This window comes from Haliotis rubra, unplaced genomic scaffold (genome assembly GCF_003918875.1).
Source record: "Haliotis rubra isolate DU_JTF1 unplaced genomic scaffold, ASM391887v1 Scf66, whole genome shotgun sequence".
In the NCBI taxonomy this organism is placed as follows: domain Eukaryota; kingdom Metazoa; phylum Mollusca; class Gastropoda; order Lepetellida; family Haliotidae; genus Haliotis; species Haliotis rubra.
Genome location: NW_025767368.1, coordinates 419333 through 433771, shown reverse-complemented (window position 1 = coordinate 433771; position 14439 = coordinate 419333). Strand labels below are relative to the sequence as shown.

Genomic DNA, 14439 nt, shown 5'->3' with positions numbered 1-14439 from the left:
CAATGAACGTTACCGTCAGTACAGCATACGGTCGTGAACGTTATCGTCAATACAACGCCATGCACTCAGTGAACGTTACCGTTAATACAACGCCATGCACTCAGTGAACGTTACCGTCAATACAACACCATGTATTCAGTGAACGTTACCGCCATTACAACATGCACTCAGTCTCAGTGAACGTTACCGTGAATACAACGTTATGTATTCAGTGAACGTTACCGTCAATACAACATGCACTCAGTGAATTCTCATCATTATTTTATTGAATGTTCTTTGTATTCTGATATCAGACGGGAAATGTTTCAAAATATTAGCGGGGCGGTGGGGTAGCCTAGTGGTTAAAGCGTTGGCTCGTCACGCCGAAGACCCGGGTTCGAATCCCCACATGGGTACAATGTGTGAAGCCCATTTCTGGTGTCCCCCGTCGTGATGTTGCTGGGCTAAAAGCGGCGTAAAACCAAACTCAGTCAGTCAGTCAAAATATTAGCAGAATTTGTAACATTAGTAGCACCAACAAACCAAGATGTACTATTAAATGGCAGTGACAACATTCAATTTTTAAAGGAGTTCAAAATATATATCAAACTCCAAAAGGTTCAGTAATTGGATATAATGATTATGATCTAAATAATTCATGTATTCAATGTATTACTTTATTTTAAATGTCTTATTCTCCTTTTGCATATATCTTTCTCCCCCTGTACATATAGTTTGTTTCACTTTTGTATGTAAGCACTGTAAATAAGAGAGGGTTTCACTAAGTTGGAATAACTTGTACCCAATCCATTCTCTTGAATAAATATATACAACAAATAGTACAACACTTACAATACCAACAATTCCTGATTGGAATATAACACACACCAATATCAATAATTCCTGACTGGAGTACAACACTTACGATACCAACAATTCCTGATTGGAATATAACACACACCAATATCAATAATTCCTGACTGGAGTACAACACTTACGATACCAACAATTCCTGATTGGAATATAACACACACCAATATCAATAATTCCTGACTGGAGTACAACACTTACGATACCAACAATTCCTGACTGGAAATATAACACACACCAATATCAATTCTAATTCCTGACTACAACACTTACGATACCAACAATTCCTACAACATTACAATACCAACAATTCCTGACTGGAGTACAACACTTACGATACCAACAATTCCTGATTGGAATATAACACACACCAATACCAACAATTCCTGACTAGAGTACAACACTTACGATACCAACATTTCCTGATTGGAATATAACACACACTAGTATTAACAATTCCTGACTGGAGTACAACACTTACGATACCAACAATTCCTGATTGGAATATAACACACACCAATATCAATAATTCCTGACTGGAGTACAACACTTACGATACCAACAATTCCTGATTGGAATATAACACACACCAACACCAACAATTCCTGACTGGAGTACAACACTTACGATACCAACATTTCCTGATTGGAATATAACACACACTAGTATTAACAAATCCTGACTGGAGTACAACACTTACGATACCAACAATTCCTGATTGGAATATAACACACACCAATAACAACAATTCCTGACTGGAGTACAACACTTACAATACCAACAATTCCTGATTGGAATATAACACACACTAGTATTAACAATTCCTGACTGGAATATAACACACACCAATATCAACAATTCCTGACTGGAGTACAACACTTACAATACCGACAATTCCTGATTGGAATATAACACACACCAATATCAATTCCTGATGGTGTTATGCAGACACCAGAACAAGCGATGGCTGACTAGAGTACGAATCTACCACAAGAAATACTGCATCACGGTATATTTTGTCAATACAGGAATCACAGCACTCTACAAATGGACAGTGCATTGCCCTCTTTAGTATATACCATGATTGTATTTTTGCGTGACAATTCCCTGTGAGTTGGACTATAACAGACACTAATACCTGTAAATGCTCACTAGAGAGCAAGATGTAAGTGATATTTAGCAATGGCTGACTGGAGTACTAGACGCCAGTACCTGACTGCAATGGCTGACGTACGATGCTATGGACGCGATGTTTAACCACATCTGACTAGAGAATATAGACATATATTCTTTGACATATACGCCACAGGTTGACAACGCGATGACATGCACCAATAATCCGATACCACTAGTGTGTGTTTGTATGCATATGTACCAGGCAACATGTTACCACTACAATGGCATTCTGACACTGCGCAAAAACCGTTATAGATTCTGTATAACAGCTTGTTCTGTCCTGTCTATGGCGAAGTCAGATGGTGTCATTTCTCCCTCAAACACAGGAATAATGTGTGTCACTTACATCCGCCAGGGTAATTCTGTTTGCGTGCATGTATACACACATTACCCTTGGGACGGCAACTGGAACGTTCGCCGTTTGTATACACTCAGTTGGGTCAAGGCAGACATAAATGTATGGCTGTATGCAAATTTGAAATGTTATGGTATATATTCGGGTCACACGCTCATTTTGGAATGACAGTTATACACTGTTATAAATTATATTTGTTACGGTGACTGTACGTGTTGGTGGTGACAGACCATTCATGTTTTGATGATATACTACACACGTTGTGACGACAGATACACGTGTTATGAGTGAGTGAGTTAGGTTTTACGCCGCTTTTAGCAATATTCCAGCAATATCACGGCGGGGAACACCAGAAATGGACTTCACATATTGTACCCATGTGGGGAATCGAACTCTGGTCTTCGGCGTGACGAGCGAACGCTTTCACCACTGAGCTACCCACTGTCCCTCGTGGTATGACGACAGAATACGGGTTCATGATCACAGAATACACGTCGTTATACGAGAAGACATGTTGTGATGACCGAGATGACATGTTGTGATGACCGAGAAGACATGTTGTGATGACCGAGATGACATGATGTGATGACCGAGATGACATGTTGTGATGACCGAGTAAACATGTTGTGATGACCGAGTACACCTGTTGTGACCGAGTACACATGTTGTAGTTACCTATTTACCAAAGTTACCTATACTCTCCTACCCAGAGTTCCACGCGGCAAGCCAGCATAGTACCTCTGCCACAGGCCAGAAAAATGTGACGATTCGTCACATCTTGCAATATCCATTCAATATAATGTACAGATTTATTTTACTCTTTTATTTTTGACGAGTCTACACATCTAACTAAAAATCTTTAATAGAATGGTTTAGTTTCACTGAGAAAATATCCAAAAACATGTAGCCCTATTTCGATTTGCGTAGCGATCCTTTGTTTACATAGGTTGTACGGCTCCACGTGCTGTCATCGAAGCTGATGGAGAACAAACGATGCAGCCAGTTTGATATCTAAATATGTACTGTCATAGACCTTACTGTCGCAGTTGTGGAAGAATATATATGTAACAATGTAAAACATTATGAAGAGAGCGCCGAAAAGCTTTCGTGAGTCCAGTCTCTTCTTATTATGAACATGCGCGTTTGATTACAAACAAGAGAAAAGTCCGGTCACGTGATATGCAAATTAGCCTGTGGCAGTGATGTTATGTTAAGTCATCGCTGTGCCGGAGTGTGAGTTACCTATTAAACCTGCTCATATACAGGCATTAGGAAAACGACTACTGGCAATGTTTGAAAAGCCTTTCTAAGAAAATAACGAATAGAAGTAAAAAGTTTTTGTGGATAATAATTTCTTGTTATACTTATGCCAACCCATCTCATGTAGGAGACTTGTTGCTAATGTTAATCCGTCACGTGACACATATAATTCTGTTCCATGTTCATTATTCCACCTTGCCTAACAAGAATATATGGGTCTATACACGAACGTCATGACAGTATAATATAGATTCGGAAGTTGTTAGCCATAAACCTTTGTGTATTAAGTGTTACTCTGTCACGATATGCTTAAACGTTGATGTTAACGTCTGTACCACTGACGTACATGACATATAAGGGTTATTCCCAAAGGACAAACAGAACGTAGACGAGTATCAGAAGCAATTAGCGTTATTTGTGTAACAAGCATTAGTGCGATGCTACTGAATTATAATTAGCCTGCTAATCGATTGGTCAAAGGAACATTGTACATTTTAGTAGCAACTCGAAGTTTAGGGGCCATTGACATACATCGAATACATCGTAGTTCGAGACAGCTGAAGTGTTGGTATTAGACTGTAGCTTCTGGTAGCAACATGAACAATGTGTCGAGTTAATGGATTTTGAGTAACGATCTCTCGATGTATATATTGTGTTAACTGTGTTATTTCGTCTAGGAATAAAATCGATTGTTGGTACCTAAGCAGATTATACCCCATGAAAATCAGTGTAGAATTAGTCTTATGGAACCCATGCTTGTCGCTAGAGGCAAATAACGGGATCGGACGATCGGGTTCCCTGACAAGGTTGATGCATGTCACCCTATCCCATATGTAAAGATCGATGCTCACCATGTCAATCACTAGATCTCCTGACACATATATCTACAGATCGCCAACATGAAGCTGAAATATTGTTAAACGACACACAACGAAGCTAAATGTCATTCTTCCTTGTTTGCATTATGATCCTCCTGAGAACATCCTACTTAAGGTCAAGCATCCATCAATTTTATATAGTATTTTGGTTCGACAGAAAAGACACGAAATACAATGTATGTCAATGATTCAGCGCCCCCTAATACCGTTACAGACACGACAGGGAATAGGAGAGACAAGGCTGTCACATGACACAGCCTTGCTTACGTCAAATAATGTTAAAACCGTGTCTGCCCTCACTGGTAACTGGTTTTGAAATGTCAGTATGTTAGAAAAAAAGAAAAACATCGGTTTTTTATAAATGTATCTAGCTTCTGGGCATGTGATACACCTTCACGCCTTCACACCTTCACTGCCTCTGTTATCAGGGCCACGGGTACATAAGGTGTATCGTGTAGATTTATCCGGAATTTCTGTTGATTTATTATGACCGAATACAAAGTAATTCCTAACATTTCAACATACATTCATTAAATTTACACCTGCCCACACTGTTTCAACGGGATAGATTAATTAACAAGCGAATTACCACTGTCGAGACGTCAAGACACGAAATGTATACCCGAACTCTAAAAATACAATGTTTGTTTGATGGTTCTGGGCCAGACAGTCCAGTGATCGACATCATGAGCATCGATCTACGCAATTGGGATAGATGTCATGCCAAGTCAGTGAGCCAGACCACCCGATCCCGTTAGTCGCCTCTTACGACAAGCATGGGTTGCAGAAGACCAATTCTAACCCGGATCTTCACCTGTTCTATATGTTTCGTGTTGCCTGTCATAGGCATCTCTCTATCTGATTGGGTCACTTTCGGTTGCGGAGAAGAAGCCTTAGGACAAACGCAAGTCCCTTGAGTCATGATTGTGTTGATGAGGTAAATTTGCCACTGTTAAAATTCTGCGTGGGTGTTTTCTTTAAGTCAGAGGAAAGAATAGCTACCTGGTTATGCACAAACACGTGTTACTTCGCATGAGGTGTGATAATATGGCGACAACTGATTGGACAGGACAAATATGAAAATATTTGACGTATAATCCTCGCTGTTGCCTGTTACACTGCCAGGCAAATGTTGTTTAGAGCGATAATGAGTTTCTGTGTTCTGTTATTCCACTGTAAAACACGTCAACTCATCAACTCGGTGATCTGACTTTTAATTAACGTGCAGAGACAACCCTGTGTCAGATCACCTCCCGTCGATAGATGTCCTCAGCCTGGGCCATACATAGAGGCACTGGAGCCCCGGTTACGTATATACATTCGCTGTCATACGCCAGGTTAACTCAACATTATTGATTCTTATGAAAAGTTGATCTCAATACGATCTAACACGAGCATCTATTTGTGGTAACAAAAGGTGAATTGATATTTTACTTGCGCTGATATATTATTAAAGGGCAAATAACAAAAGTTGGTTGATATAAATAAACAAGGACTATTAAGGTGGTATATTATATAATGTTCTGATCTACTGCTAAAATGTAGCATACATATAACATGTGTAGACCCTTGTCCCGTTCCGGAAAGTTGCCTTAGTGCTCCAATAAGCAGCCAGCGTTAAAGTATGGGAGGTACGATCGTCTTAACGTTAAGATCGCTTTGTGAGATGGCCGTATGCCTGTGTTAAAGTATGGGTGTTACGATCATCTTAACGTTAAGATCGCTTTGTGAGATGGCCGTATGCCTGTGTTAAAGTATGGGAGTGACGATCGTCTTAACGTTAAGATCGCTTTGTGAGATGGCGTATGCCTGTGTTAAAGTATGAGAGTTACGATCATCTTAACGTTAAGATCGCTTTGCGAGATGGCCGTATGCCAGTGTTAAAGTATGGGAGTTACAGTCGTCTTAACGTTAAGATCGCTTTGTGGGATGGCCGTATGCCTGTGTTAAAATATGGGAGGTACGATCATCTTAACGTTAAGATCGCTTTGTGAGATGGCCGTATGCCTGTGTTAAAGTATGGGAGTAACGATCGTCTTAACGTTAAGATCACTTTGTGTGATGGCCGTATGCCAGTGTCAAAGTATGGGAGTTACGATCGTCATAATGTTAAGATCGCGTTGTGGGAGTTGGCCGATCGCTTTGTGGGATGCCTGTGTCTTAACGTTAAAGTATGGGAGTTACGAGTTCGTCATAATGTTAAGATCGCTTTGTGGGATGGCCGTATGCCTGTGTTAAAGTATGGGAGTTACGATCGTCTTAACGTTAAGATCGCTTTGTGAGATGGCGTATGCCTGTGTTAAAGTATGAGAGTTACGATCATCTTAACGTTAAGATCGCTTTGCGAGATGGCCGTATGCCAGTGTTAAAGTATGGGAGTTACGGTCGTCTTAACGTTAAGATCGCTTTGTGGGATGGCCGTATGCCTGTGTTAAAATATGGGAGGTACGATCATCTTAACGTTAAGATCGCTTTGTGAGATGGCCGTATGCCTGTGTTAAAGTATGGGAGTTACGATCGTCTTAACGTTAAGATCGCTTTGTGAGATGGCCGTATGCCTGTGTTAAAGTATGGGAGTTACGATCATCTTAACGTTAAGATCGCTTTGTGAGATGGCCGTATGCCAGTGTCAAAGTATGGGAGTTACGATCGTCATAATGTTAAGATCGCGTTGTGGGATGGCCGTATGCCTGTGTTAAAGTATGGGAGTTACGATCGTCATAATGTTAAGATCGCGTTGTGGGATGGCCGTATGCCTGTGTTTAAGTATGGGAGTTACGATCATCTTAACGTTAAGATCGCTTTGTGGTATGACAGTATCCCTTTTTTAAAATAAGGGAGTTACGATCATCTTAGCTCTAAGATCGCTTTGTGGTATGACAGTATGCCTATGTTAAAATAAGGGAGTTACGACCATCTTAGCTCTAAGATCGCTTTGTGGTATGACAGTATGCCTAATTTAAAATAAGGGAGTTACGATCATCTTAGCACTAAGATCGCTTTGTGGTTTGACAGTATGCCTATATTAAAATAAGGGAGCTACGACCATCTTAGCTCTAAGATCGCTTTGTGGTATGACAGTATGCCTGTATTAAAATAAGGGAGTTACGATCATCTTAGCTCTAAGATCGCTTTGTGGTATGACAGTATGCCTATGTTAAAATAAGGGAGTTACGAACACCTTAGCTCTAAGATCGCTTTGTGGGATGAGAGTAAGCCTATGTTAAAGTATGGGAGTTACGATCACCTTAGCTCTAAGATCGCTTTGTGGGATGAGAGTAAGCCTATGTTAAAATAAGGGAGTTACGATCATCTTAGCTCTAGGATCGCTTTGTGGTTTGACAGTATGCCTATAAAAAATTAAGGGAGTTACGACCATCTTAGCTCTAAGATCGCTTTGTGGTATAACAGTATGCCTATATTAAAATAAGGGAGTTACGATCATCTTAGCTCTAAGATCGCTTTGTGGGATGAGAGTAAGCCTATGTTAAAATAAGGGAGTTACGATCATCTTAGCTCTAAGATCGCTTTGTGGTTTGACAGTATGCCTATATTAAAATAAGGGAGTTACGACCATCTTAGCTCTGAGATCGCTTTGTGGTATGACAGTATGCCTATATTAAAACAAGGGAGTTACGACCATCTTAGCTCTAAGATCGCTTTGTGGTATGACAGTATGCCTATGTTAAAATAAGGGAGTTACGACCATCTTATGTCTAAGATCGCTTTGTGGTATGACAGTATGCCTATATTAAAATAAGGGAGTTACGATCATCTTAGCTCTAAGATCGCTTTGTGGTATGACAGTTTGCCTATGTTAAAATAAGGGAGTTACGACCATCTTATCTCTAAGATCGCTTTGTGGTATGACAGTATGCCTATATTAAAATAAGGGAGTTACGATCATCTTAGCTCTAAGATCGCTTTGTGGTATGACAGTATGCCTATGTTAAAATAAGGGAGTTACGATCATCTTAGCTCTAAGACCGCTTTGTGGTATGACAGTATGCCTATGTTAAAATAAGGGAGTTACGATCACCTTAGCTCTTAGATCGCTTTGTGGGATGAGAGTAAGCCTATGTTAAAGTAAGGGAGTTACGATCACCTTAGCTCTAAGATCGCTTTGTGGTATGACAGTATGCCTATGTTAAAATAAGGGAGTTACGATCATCTTAGCTCTAAGATCGCTTTGTGGTATGACAGTATTCCTAATTTGAAATAAGGGAGTTACGATCATCTTAGCACTAAGATCGCTTTGTGGTTTGACAGTATGCCTATATTAAAATAAGGGAGTTACGACCATCTTAGCTCTAAGATCACTTTGTGGTATGACAGTATGCCTGTATTAAAATAAGGGAGTTACGATCATCTTAGCTCTAAGATCACTTTGTGGTATGACAGTATGCCTATGTTAAAATAAGGGAGTTACGAACACCTTAGCTCTAAGATCGCTTTGTGGGATGAGAGTAAGCCTATGTTAAAGTAAGGGAGTTACGATCACCTTAGCTCTAAGATCGCTTTGTGGGATGAGAGTAAGCCTATGTTAAAATAAGGGAGTTACGATCATCTTAGCTCTAGGATCGCTTTGTGGTTTGACAGTATGCCTATAAAAAATTAAGGGAGTTACGACCATCTTAGCTCTAAGATCGCTTTGTGGTATAACAGTATGCCTATATTAAAATAAGGGAGTTACGATCATCTTAGCTCTAAGATCGCTTTGTGGGATGAGAGTAAGCCTATGTTAAAATAAGGGAGTTACGATCATCTTAGCTCTAAGATCGCTTTGTGGGATGAGAGTAAGCCTATGTTAAAGAATGGGAGTTACGATCACGTTAGCTCTAAGATCGCTTTGTGGGATGAGAGTAAGCCTATGTTAAAATATGGGAGTTACGATCACCATAGCTCTGGGAGTTACAGATCATGTTAAAATAAAGGGAGTTAGCTCTAAGATCGCTTATGACAGTATGCCTAATTTAAAATAGGGAGTTACGACCACAGCTCTAAGATCGCCTGTGGTATGACAGTAAATAAGGGAGTTACGACCATCTTAGCTCTAAGATCGCTTTGTGGTATGACAGTATGCCTATATTTAAAATAAGGGAGTTACGATCATCTTAGCTCTAAGATCGCTTTGTGGTATGACAGTATGCCTATGTTAAAATAAGGGAGTTACGATCATCTTAGCTCTTAGATCGCTTTGTGAGATGAGAGTAAGCCTATATTAAAATAAGGGAGTTGCGATCATCTTAGCTCTAGGATCGTTTTGTGGTTTGACAGTATGCCTATATTAAAATAAGGGAGTTACGACCATCTTAGCTCTGAGATCGCTTTGTGGTATGACAGTATGCCTATATAGTTAAAATAAGATCGCTTTATTGGTATGGTATGCCTATGTTAAAATAAAGGGAGTTACGACCATCTTAGCTCTAAGATCGCTTTGTGGTATGACAGTATGCCTATATATTAAAATAAGGGAGTTACGATCATCTTAGCTCTAAGATCGCTTTGTGGTATGACAGTATGCCTATGTTAAAATAAAAGGGAGTTACGATCATCTTAGCTCTAAGACCGCTTTGTGGTATGACAGTATGCCTATGTTAAAATAAGGGAGTTACGATCACCTTAGCTCTTAGATCGCTTTGTGGGATGAGAGTAAGCCTATGTTAAAGTAAGGGAGTTACGATCACCTTAGCTCTAAGATCGCTTTGTGGGATGAGAGTAAGCCTCTGTTAAAGTATGGGAGTTACGATCATCTTAGCTCTAAGATCGCTTTGTGGGATGAGAGTAAGCCTATGTTAAAATATGGGAGTTACGATCACCATAGCTCTAAGATCACTTTGTGGGATGAGAGTAAGCCTATGTTAAAATATGGGAGTTACGATCATCTTAGCTCTAAGATCACTTTGTGGTATGAGAGTAAGCCTATGTTAAAATAAGGGAGTTACGATCACCATAGCTCTAAGATCACTTTGTGGTATGACCGTAAGCCTATGTTAAAGTACACTAGTTACAATGATCTCAGCGCTGAGATCGCTTTGTATAACGGCACCCATTACTGTGCTGATTAGAGCCATCATATGGTGATAATAACTTTAGTATAGACTTACGACTGTCGTAGCGATGCGATCTCATTGTGGGGCAGGTCTACGCGACACGCGCTTCATATGCAATCTGTTCCATAATACCATGGTTTATTGGCTCAACTTGTTGTATACAAACAATGCGTTTTCGATGTAATAAGAATAGTAAATGTCACGCGTACTGTACATTGGACGAATATCTCCCCAATCCATTGCAACAGATTTTGCAAACACTGCCGACATCGATTTCTTTTGTTTGTTTGTTTGAACATTCTCGTGCTGTTCCATTTTTTACACGTGATTCTTTCCGTTCAAAAGCAGTCTTGCAGTCCATGGCCAATAGAGTTAGTATTGTTGTATGCCACATAGTCATATGTGAGTATTTCGGGCTTTCAGTGCCAGGCAGTTTTAACAAAGAGACATGTCGGTATATTTCCATAAACATGACATGTTCCACGTATACAAACATCATGCTTATATTGATATAGTTCAGCTGTATCGTTACCGAGCGTGTGGTGCCATATTGACGTTACTATCGAATCCAATACAATTACTGAGTATATTTTGTGTTATACTGAAGATAGCGTTCAATACAATTACTGAGTGTATATCGTTATATTGACGATAGTGTTCAATACAATTACTGATTGTATATCGTTATACTGAAGATAGCGTTCAATACAATTACTGAGTGTATATCGTTTTACTGACGATAGTGTTCAATACAATTACTGATTGTATATCGTTATATTGACGATAGTGTTCAATACAATTACTGATTGTATATCGTTATATTGACGATAGTGTCCAATAGAATTACTGAGTATATATCGTTATATTGACGATAGTGTTCAATACAGTTACTGAGTGTACGGTGTTATATTGAAGATAGTGTCCAATACAATTACTGAGTATATATCGTTATATTGACGATAGTGTTCAATACAATTACTGAGTGTATGGTGTTATATTGAGGATAGTGTTCAATACAATTAAGTGTTGTACTCCAGTCAGGAATTGTTGGTATTGGTGTGTGTTATATTCGAATCAGGAATTGTTGGTATCGTAAGTGTTGTACTCCAGTCAGGAATTGTTGGTATTGGTAAGTGTTGTACTCCAGTCAGGAATTGTTGGTATTGGTGTGTGTTATATTCGAATCAGGAATTGTTGGTATCGTAAGTGTTGTACTCCAGTCAGGAATTGTTGGTATCGTAAGTGTTGTACTCCAGTCAGGAATTGTTGGTATTGGTAAGTGTTGTACTCCAGTCAGGAATTGTTGATATTAGTGAATGTTATTCTCTAGTCGGGAATTGTAGCTATTGGTGTTATATATTGGCGTGTATCTGAAAAACTTAATCACACATTATATTATTGCTGAGGTTTACAGTTAACTGTTAACCCAAGCATCACAAGATTGCAGAGATCTAACGTAACACCTACAGGTGTATGTGACACACTTACCCAAACATCACAATACTGCTATGGTCTGTAGTAACACCTACAAGGGTATGTGACACACTTACCCAAGCATCACAATACTGCTGTGGTCTATGATAGCACCTACAAGTGTATGTGACACACTTACCGAAGCATCACAATACTACTGTGGTCTGTAGTAACACCTACAAGTGTATGTGACACACTTACCCAAACATCACAATACTACTGTGGTCTGTAGTAACACCTACAAGTGTATGTGACACACTTACCCAAGCATCACAATACTGCTGTGGTCTGTAGTAACACCTACAAGGTGTATGTGACACACTTACCCAAACATCACAATACTGCTGTGGTCTGTAATAGCACCTACAAGTGTATGTGACACACTTACCCAAGCATCACAATACTGCTGTGGTCTGTAGTAGCACCTACAAGTGTATGTGACACACTTACCCAAACATCACAATACTGCTGTGGTCTGTAGTAGCACCTACAAGGGTATGTGACACACTTACCCAAACATCACAATACTGCTGTGGTCTGTAGTAACACCTACAAGTGTATGTGACACACTTACCCAAACATCACAAATACTACTGTGGTCTGTAGTAACACCTACAGGTGTATGTGACACACTTACCCAAACATCACAATACTGCTGTGGTCTGTAGTAACACCTACAAGTGTATGTGACACACTTACCCAAACATCACAATACTGCTGTGGTCTGTAGTAGCACCTACAGGTGTATGTGACACACTTACCCAAACATCACAATACTGCTGTGGTCTGTAGTAACACCTACAAGTGTTTCTGGCTCACGATGCCCTACTACAGTTATCTACAGCAAGGAAACACCTTCAGGCGTCACCACCGCATTACTCAGTCTTTTACAGCAAGCTTCTGTTGGAACCATCAGAGCATCTCCTCCGTTAGACACGTTGCCCTGATGGCTTTTCAAATAGACGCGGGGCCACTTTGCAGAGTAAAGGGTAATTGAGTTTTTAGCATTCACCAAGTCGCCAATATACGCACGTAATGGCATAGGTCCTCATGTAAATACCAGGCAGAATACACCCAGCTGGATATAATCAAGTGTCCGAGGTCCACTCCTCAAGTATCACGAGATCACGTCAGATCATGCAGTCTTTATAGTCAACTTGTCCTTGTCGATGAGGATGTAGAAGTAGTTGCTGTAGTACTGAGGCTGACCCTGCTGTTGCATTTTACTCACGTCTGAAATGCTGTTTATGGCGATTCCGAAGATATTTAGTGATTGAGTATAATTTTACGCCATTGTTAGCAATATATATTCCAGTAATATCACGACGGGGACAATGGCCTTGACACATTATACTCATATGGGTAACGGGACCGGCCTTCGGCTTGACGTGTCAACACTTTACCCACAAGGCTTACCAACATCGACATATAGAACGGAATACGAACATGAACACAAATATGCTGCAACTATATGCGACAGACACAAAATACAGAGACATACAAATTGTTTGGTCAATTCCATGTTTTCCGAAGAATTAATTTGGCGTGATACATGTTGATAGATGTAGAAGTATAAAAGGTGATAAATATATTGGCCTCTTTCAATGGTATGGGCAGATAAGTCTTTATCAGTCTTCAGTGTTCTCTCAATACTTGTTTACCCGTGAAGTTCGGGGTTAGAATTGGTTTTTAGTAACCGTTGCTTGTCGTAAGAGGCAACTAACGGGATCGGGTGGTCAAGCTCACTGACTTGGTTGACACATGTCATCGTATCCCAATTACGTAGAACGATGCTCAAGATGTTGATCACTGGATTGTCTGGTCCAGACTCGATTATTTACAGACCGCTGCCAAATAGCTGCAGTATTGCTGAGTGCGGCATTAAACAGCAAACCAACCAATCTCAGTACTTGTTAATTAAACATCTATCATGAGTGTCGTTTCGAAAAATTGGTTGACGGGGTAAAATGGTACATGCTTTAGGTCATCAAATGTACCACAATTCTGATTAGCGTGTTTTCTCTTTTCAGTCGGTGATCCTGAAAACATCGATATGCGAAGAGGCGCCGACATCCTCGCCGAAGGTGATAGATTTACTTAAAACAGTCGATTGTCAAGACAATTGCCTTTTCTCCTCCATGTTTGTTCCTGAAATGACTCCACGAGAGGCATAATGAATTCCATATTGTCGTAATTCCAGGACAGAATCGGTCCCCAGTATGTCATGAATGCTGTGAAGGTGACGAGGGTTGGCTGGTCATGATAAGTGTTTTCCCTAGGCATAAAAATTTAGGAGTCATCATGACTCCTTGTGTCATGAGAGTGAGTCATGGACATGTTTTGGGGAGTCATATACGCAGGTTTCCGGCGTTATGGCAAACGCTGTACGATGTGA

The 14439-nt window shown here is 40.0% G+C and overlaps 1 protein-coding gene across 1 annotated transcript in view; it reads left to right on the top strand.

Annotated features, from left to right (window-relative positions):
• The window catches only part of LOC124257351, a 40222-nt gene that overhangs the window by 22541 nt on the left and 3242 nt on the right, over positions 1-14439 (top strand). Inside the window, exon 2 of the mRNA XM_046691389.1 lies at positions 14075-14128. Within this exon, the coding sequence (XP_046547345.1) occupies positions 14075-14128 (54 nt within the window). The remainder of the gene's footprint in view (positions 1-14074; positions 14129-14439) is intronic.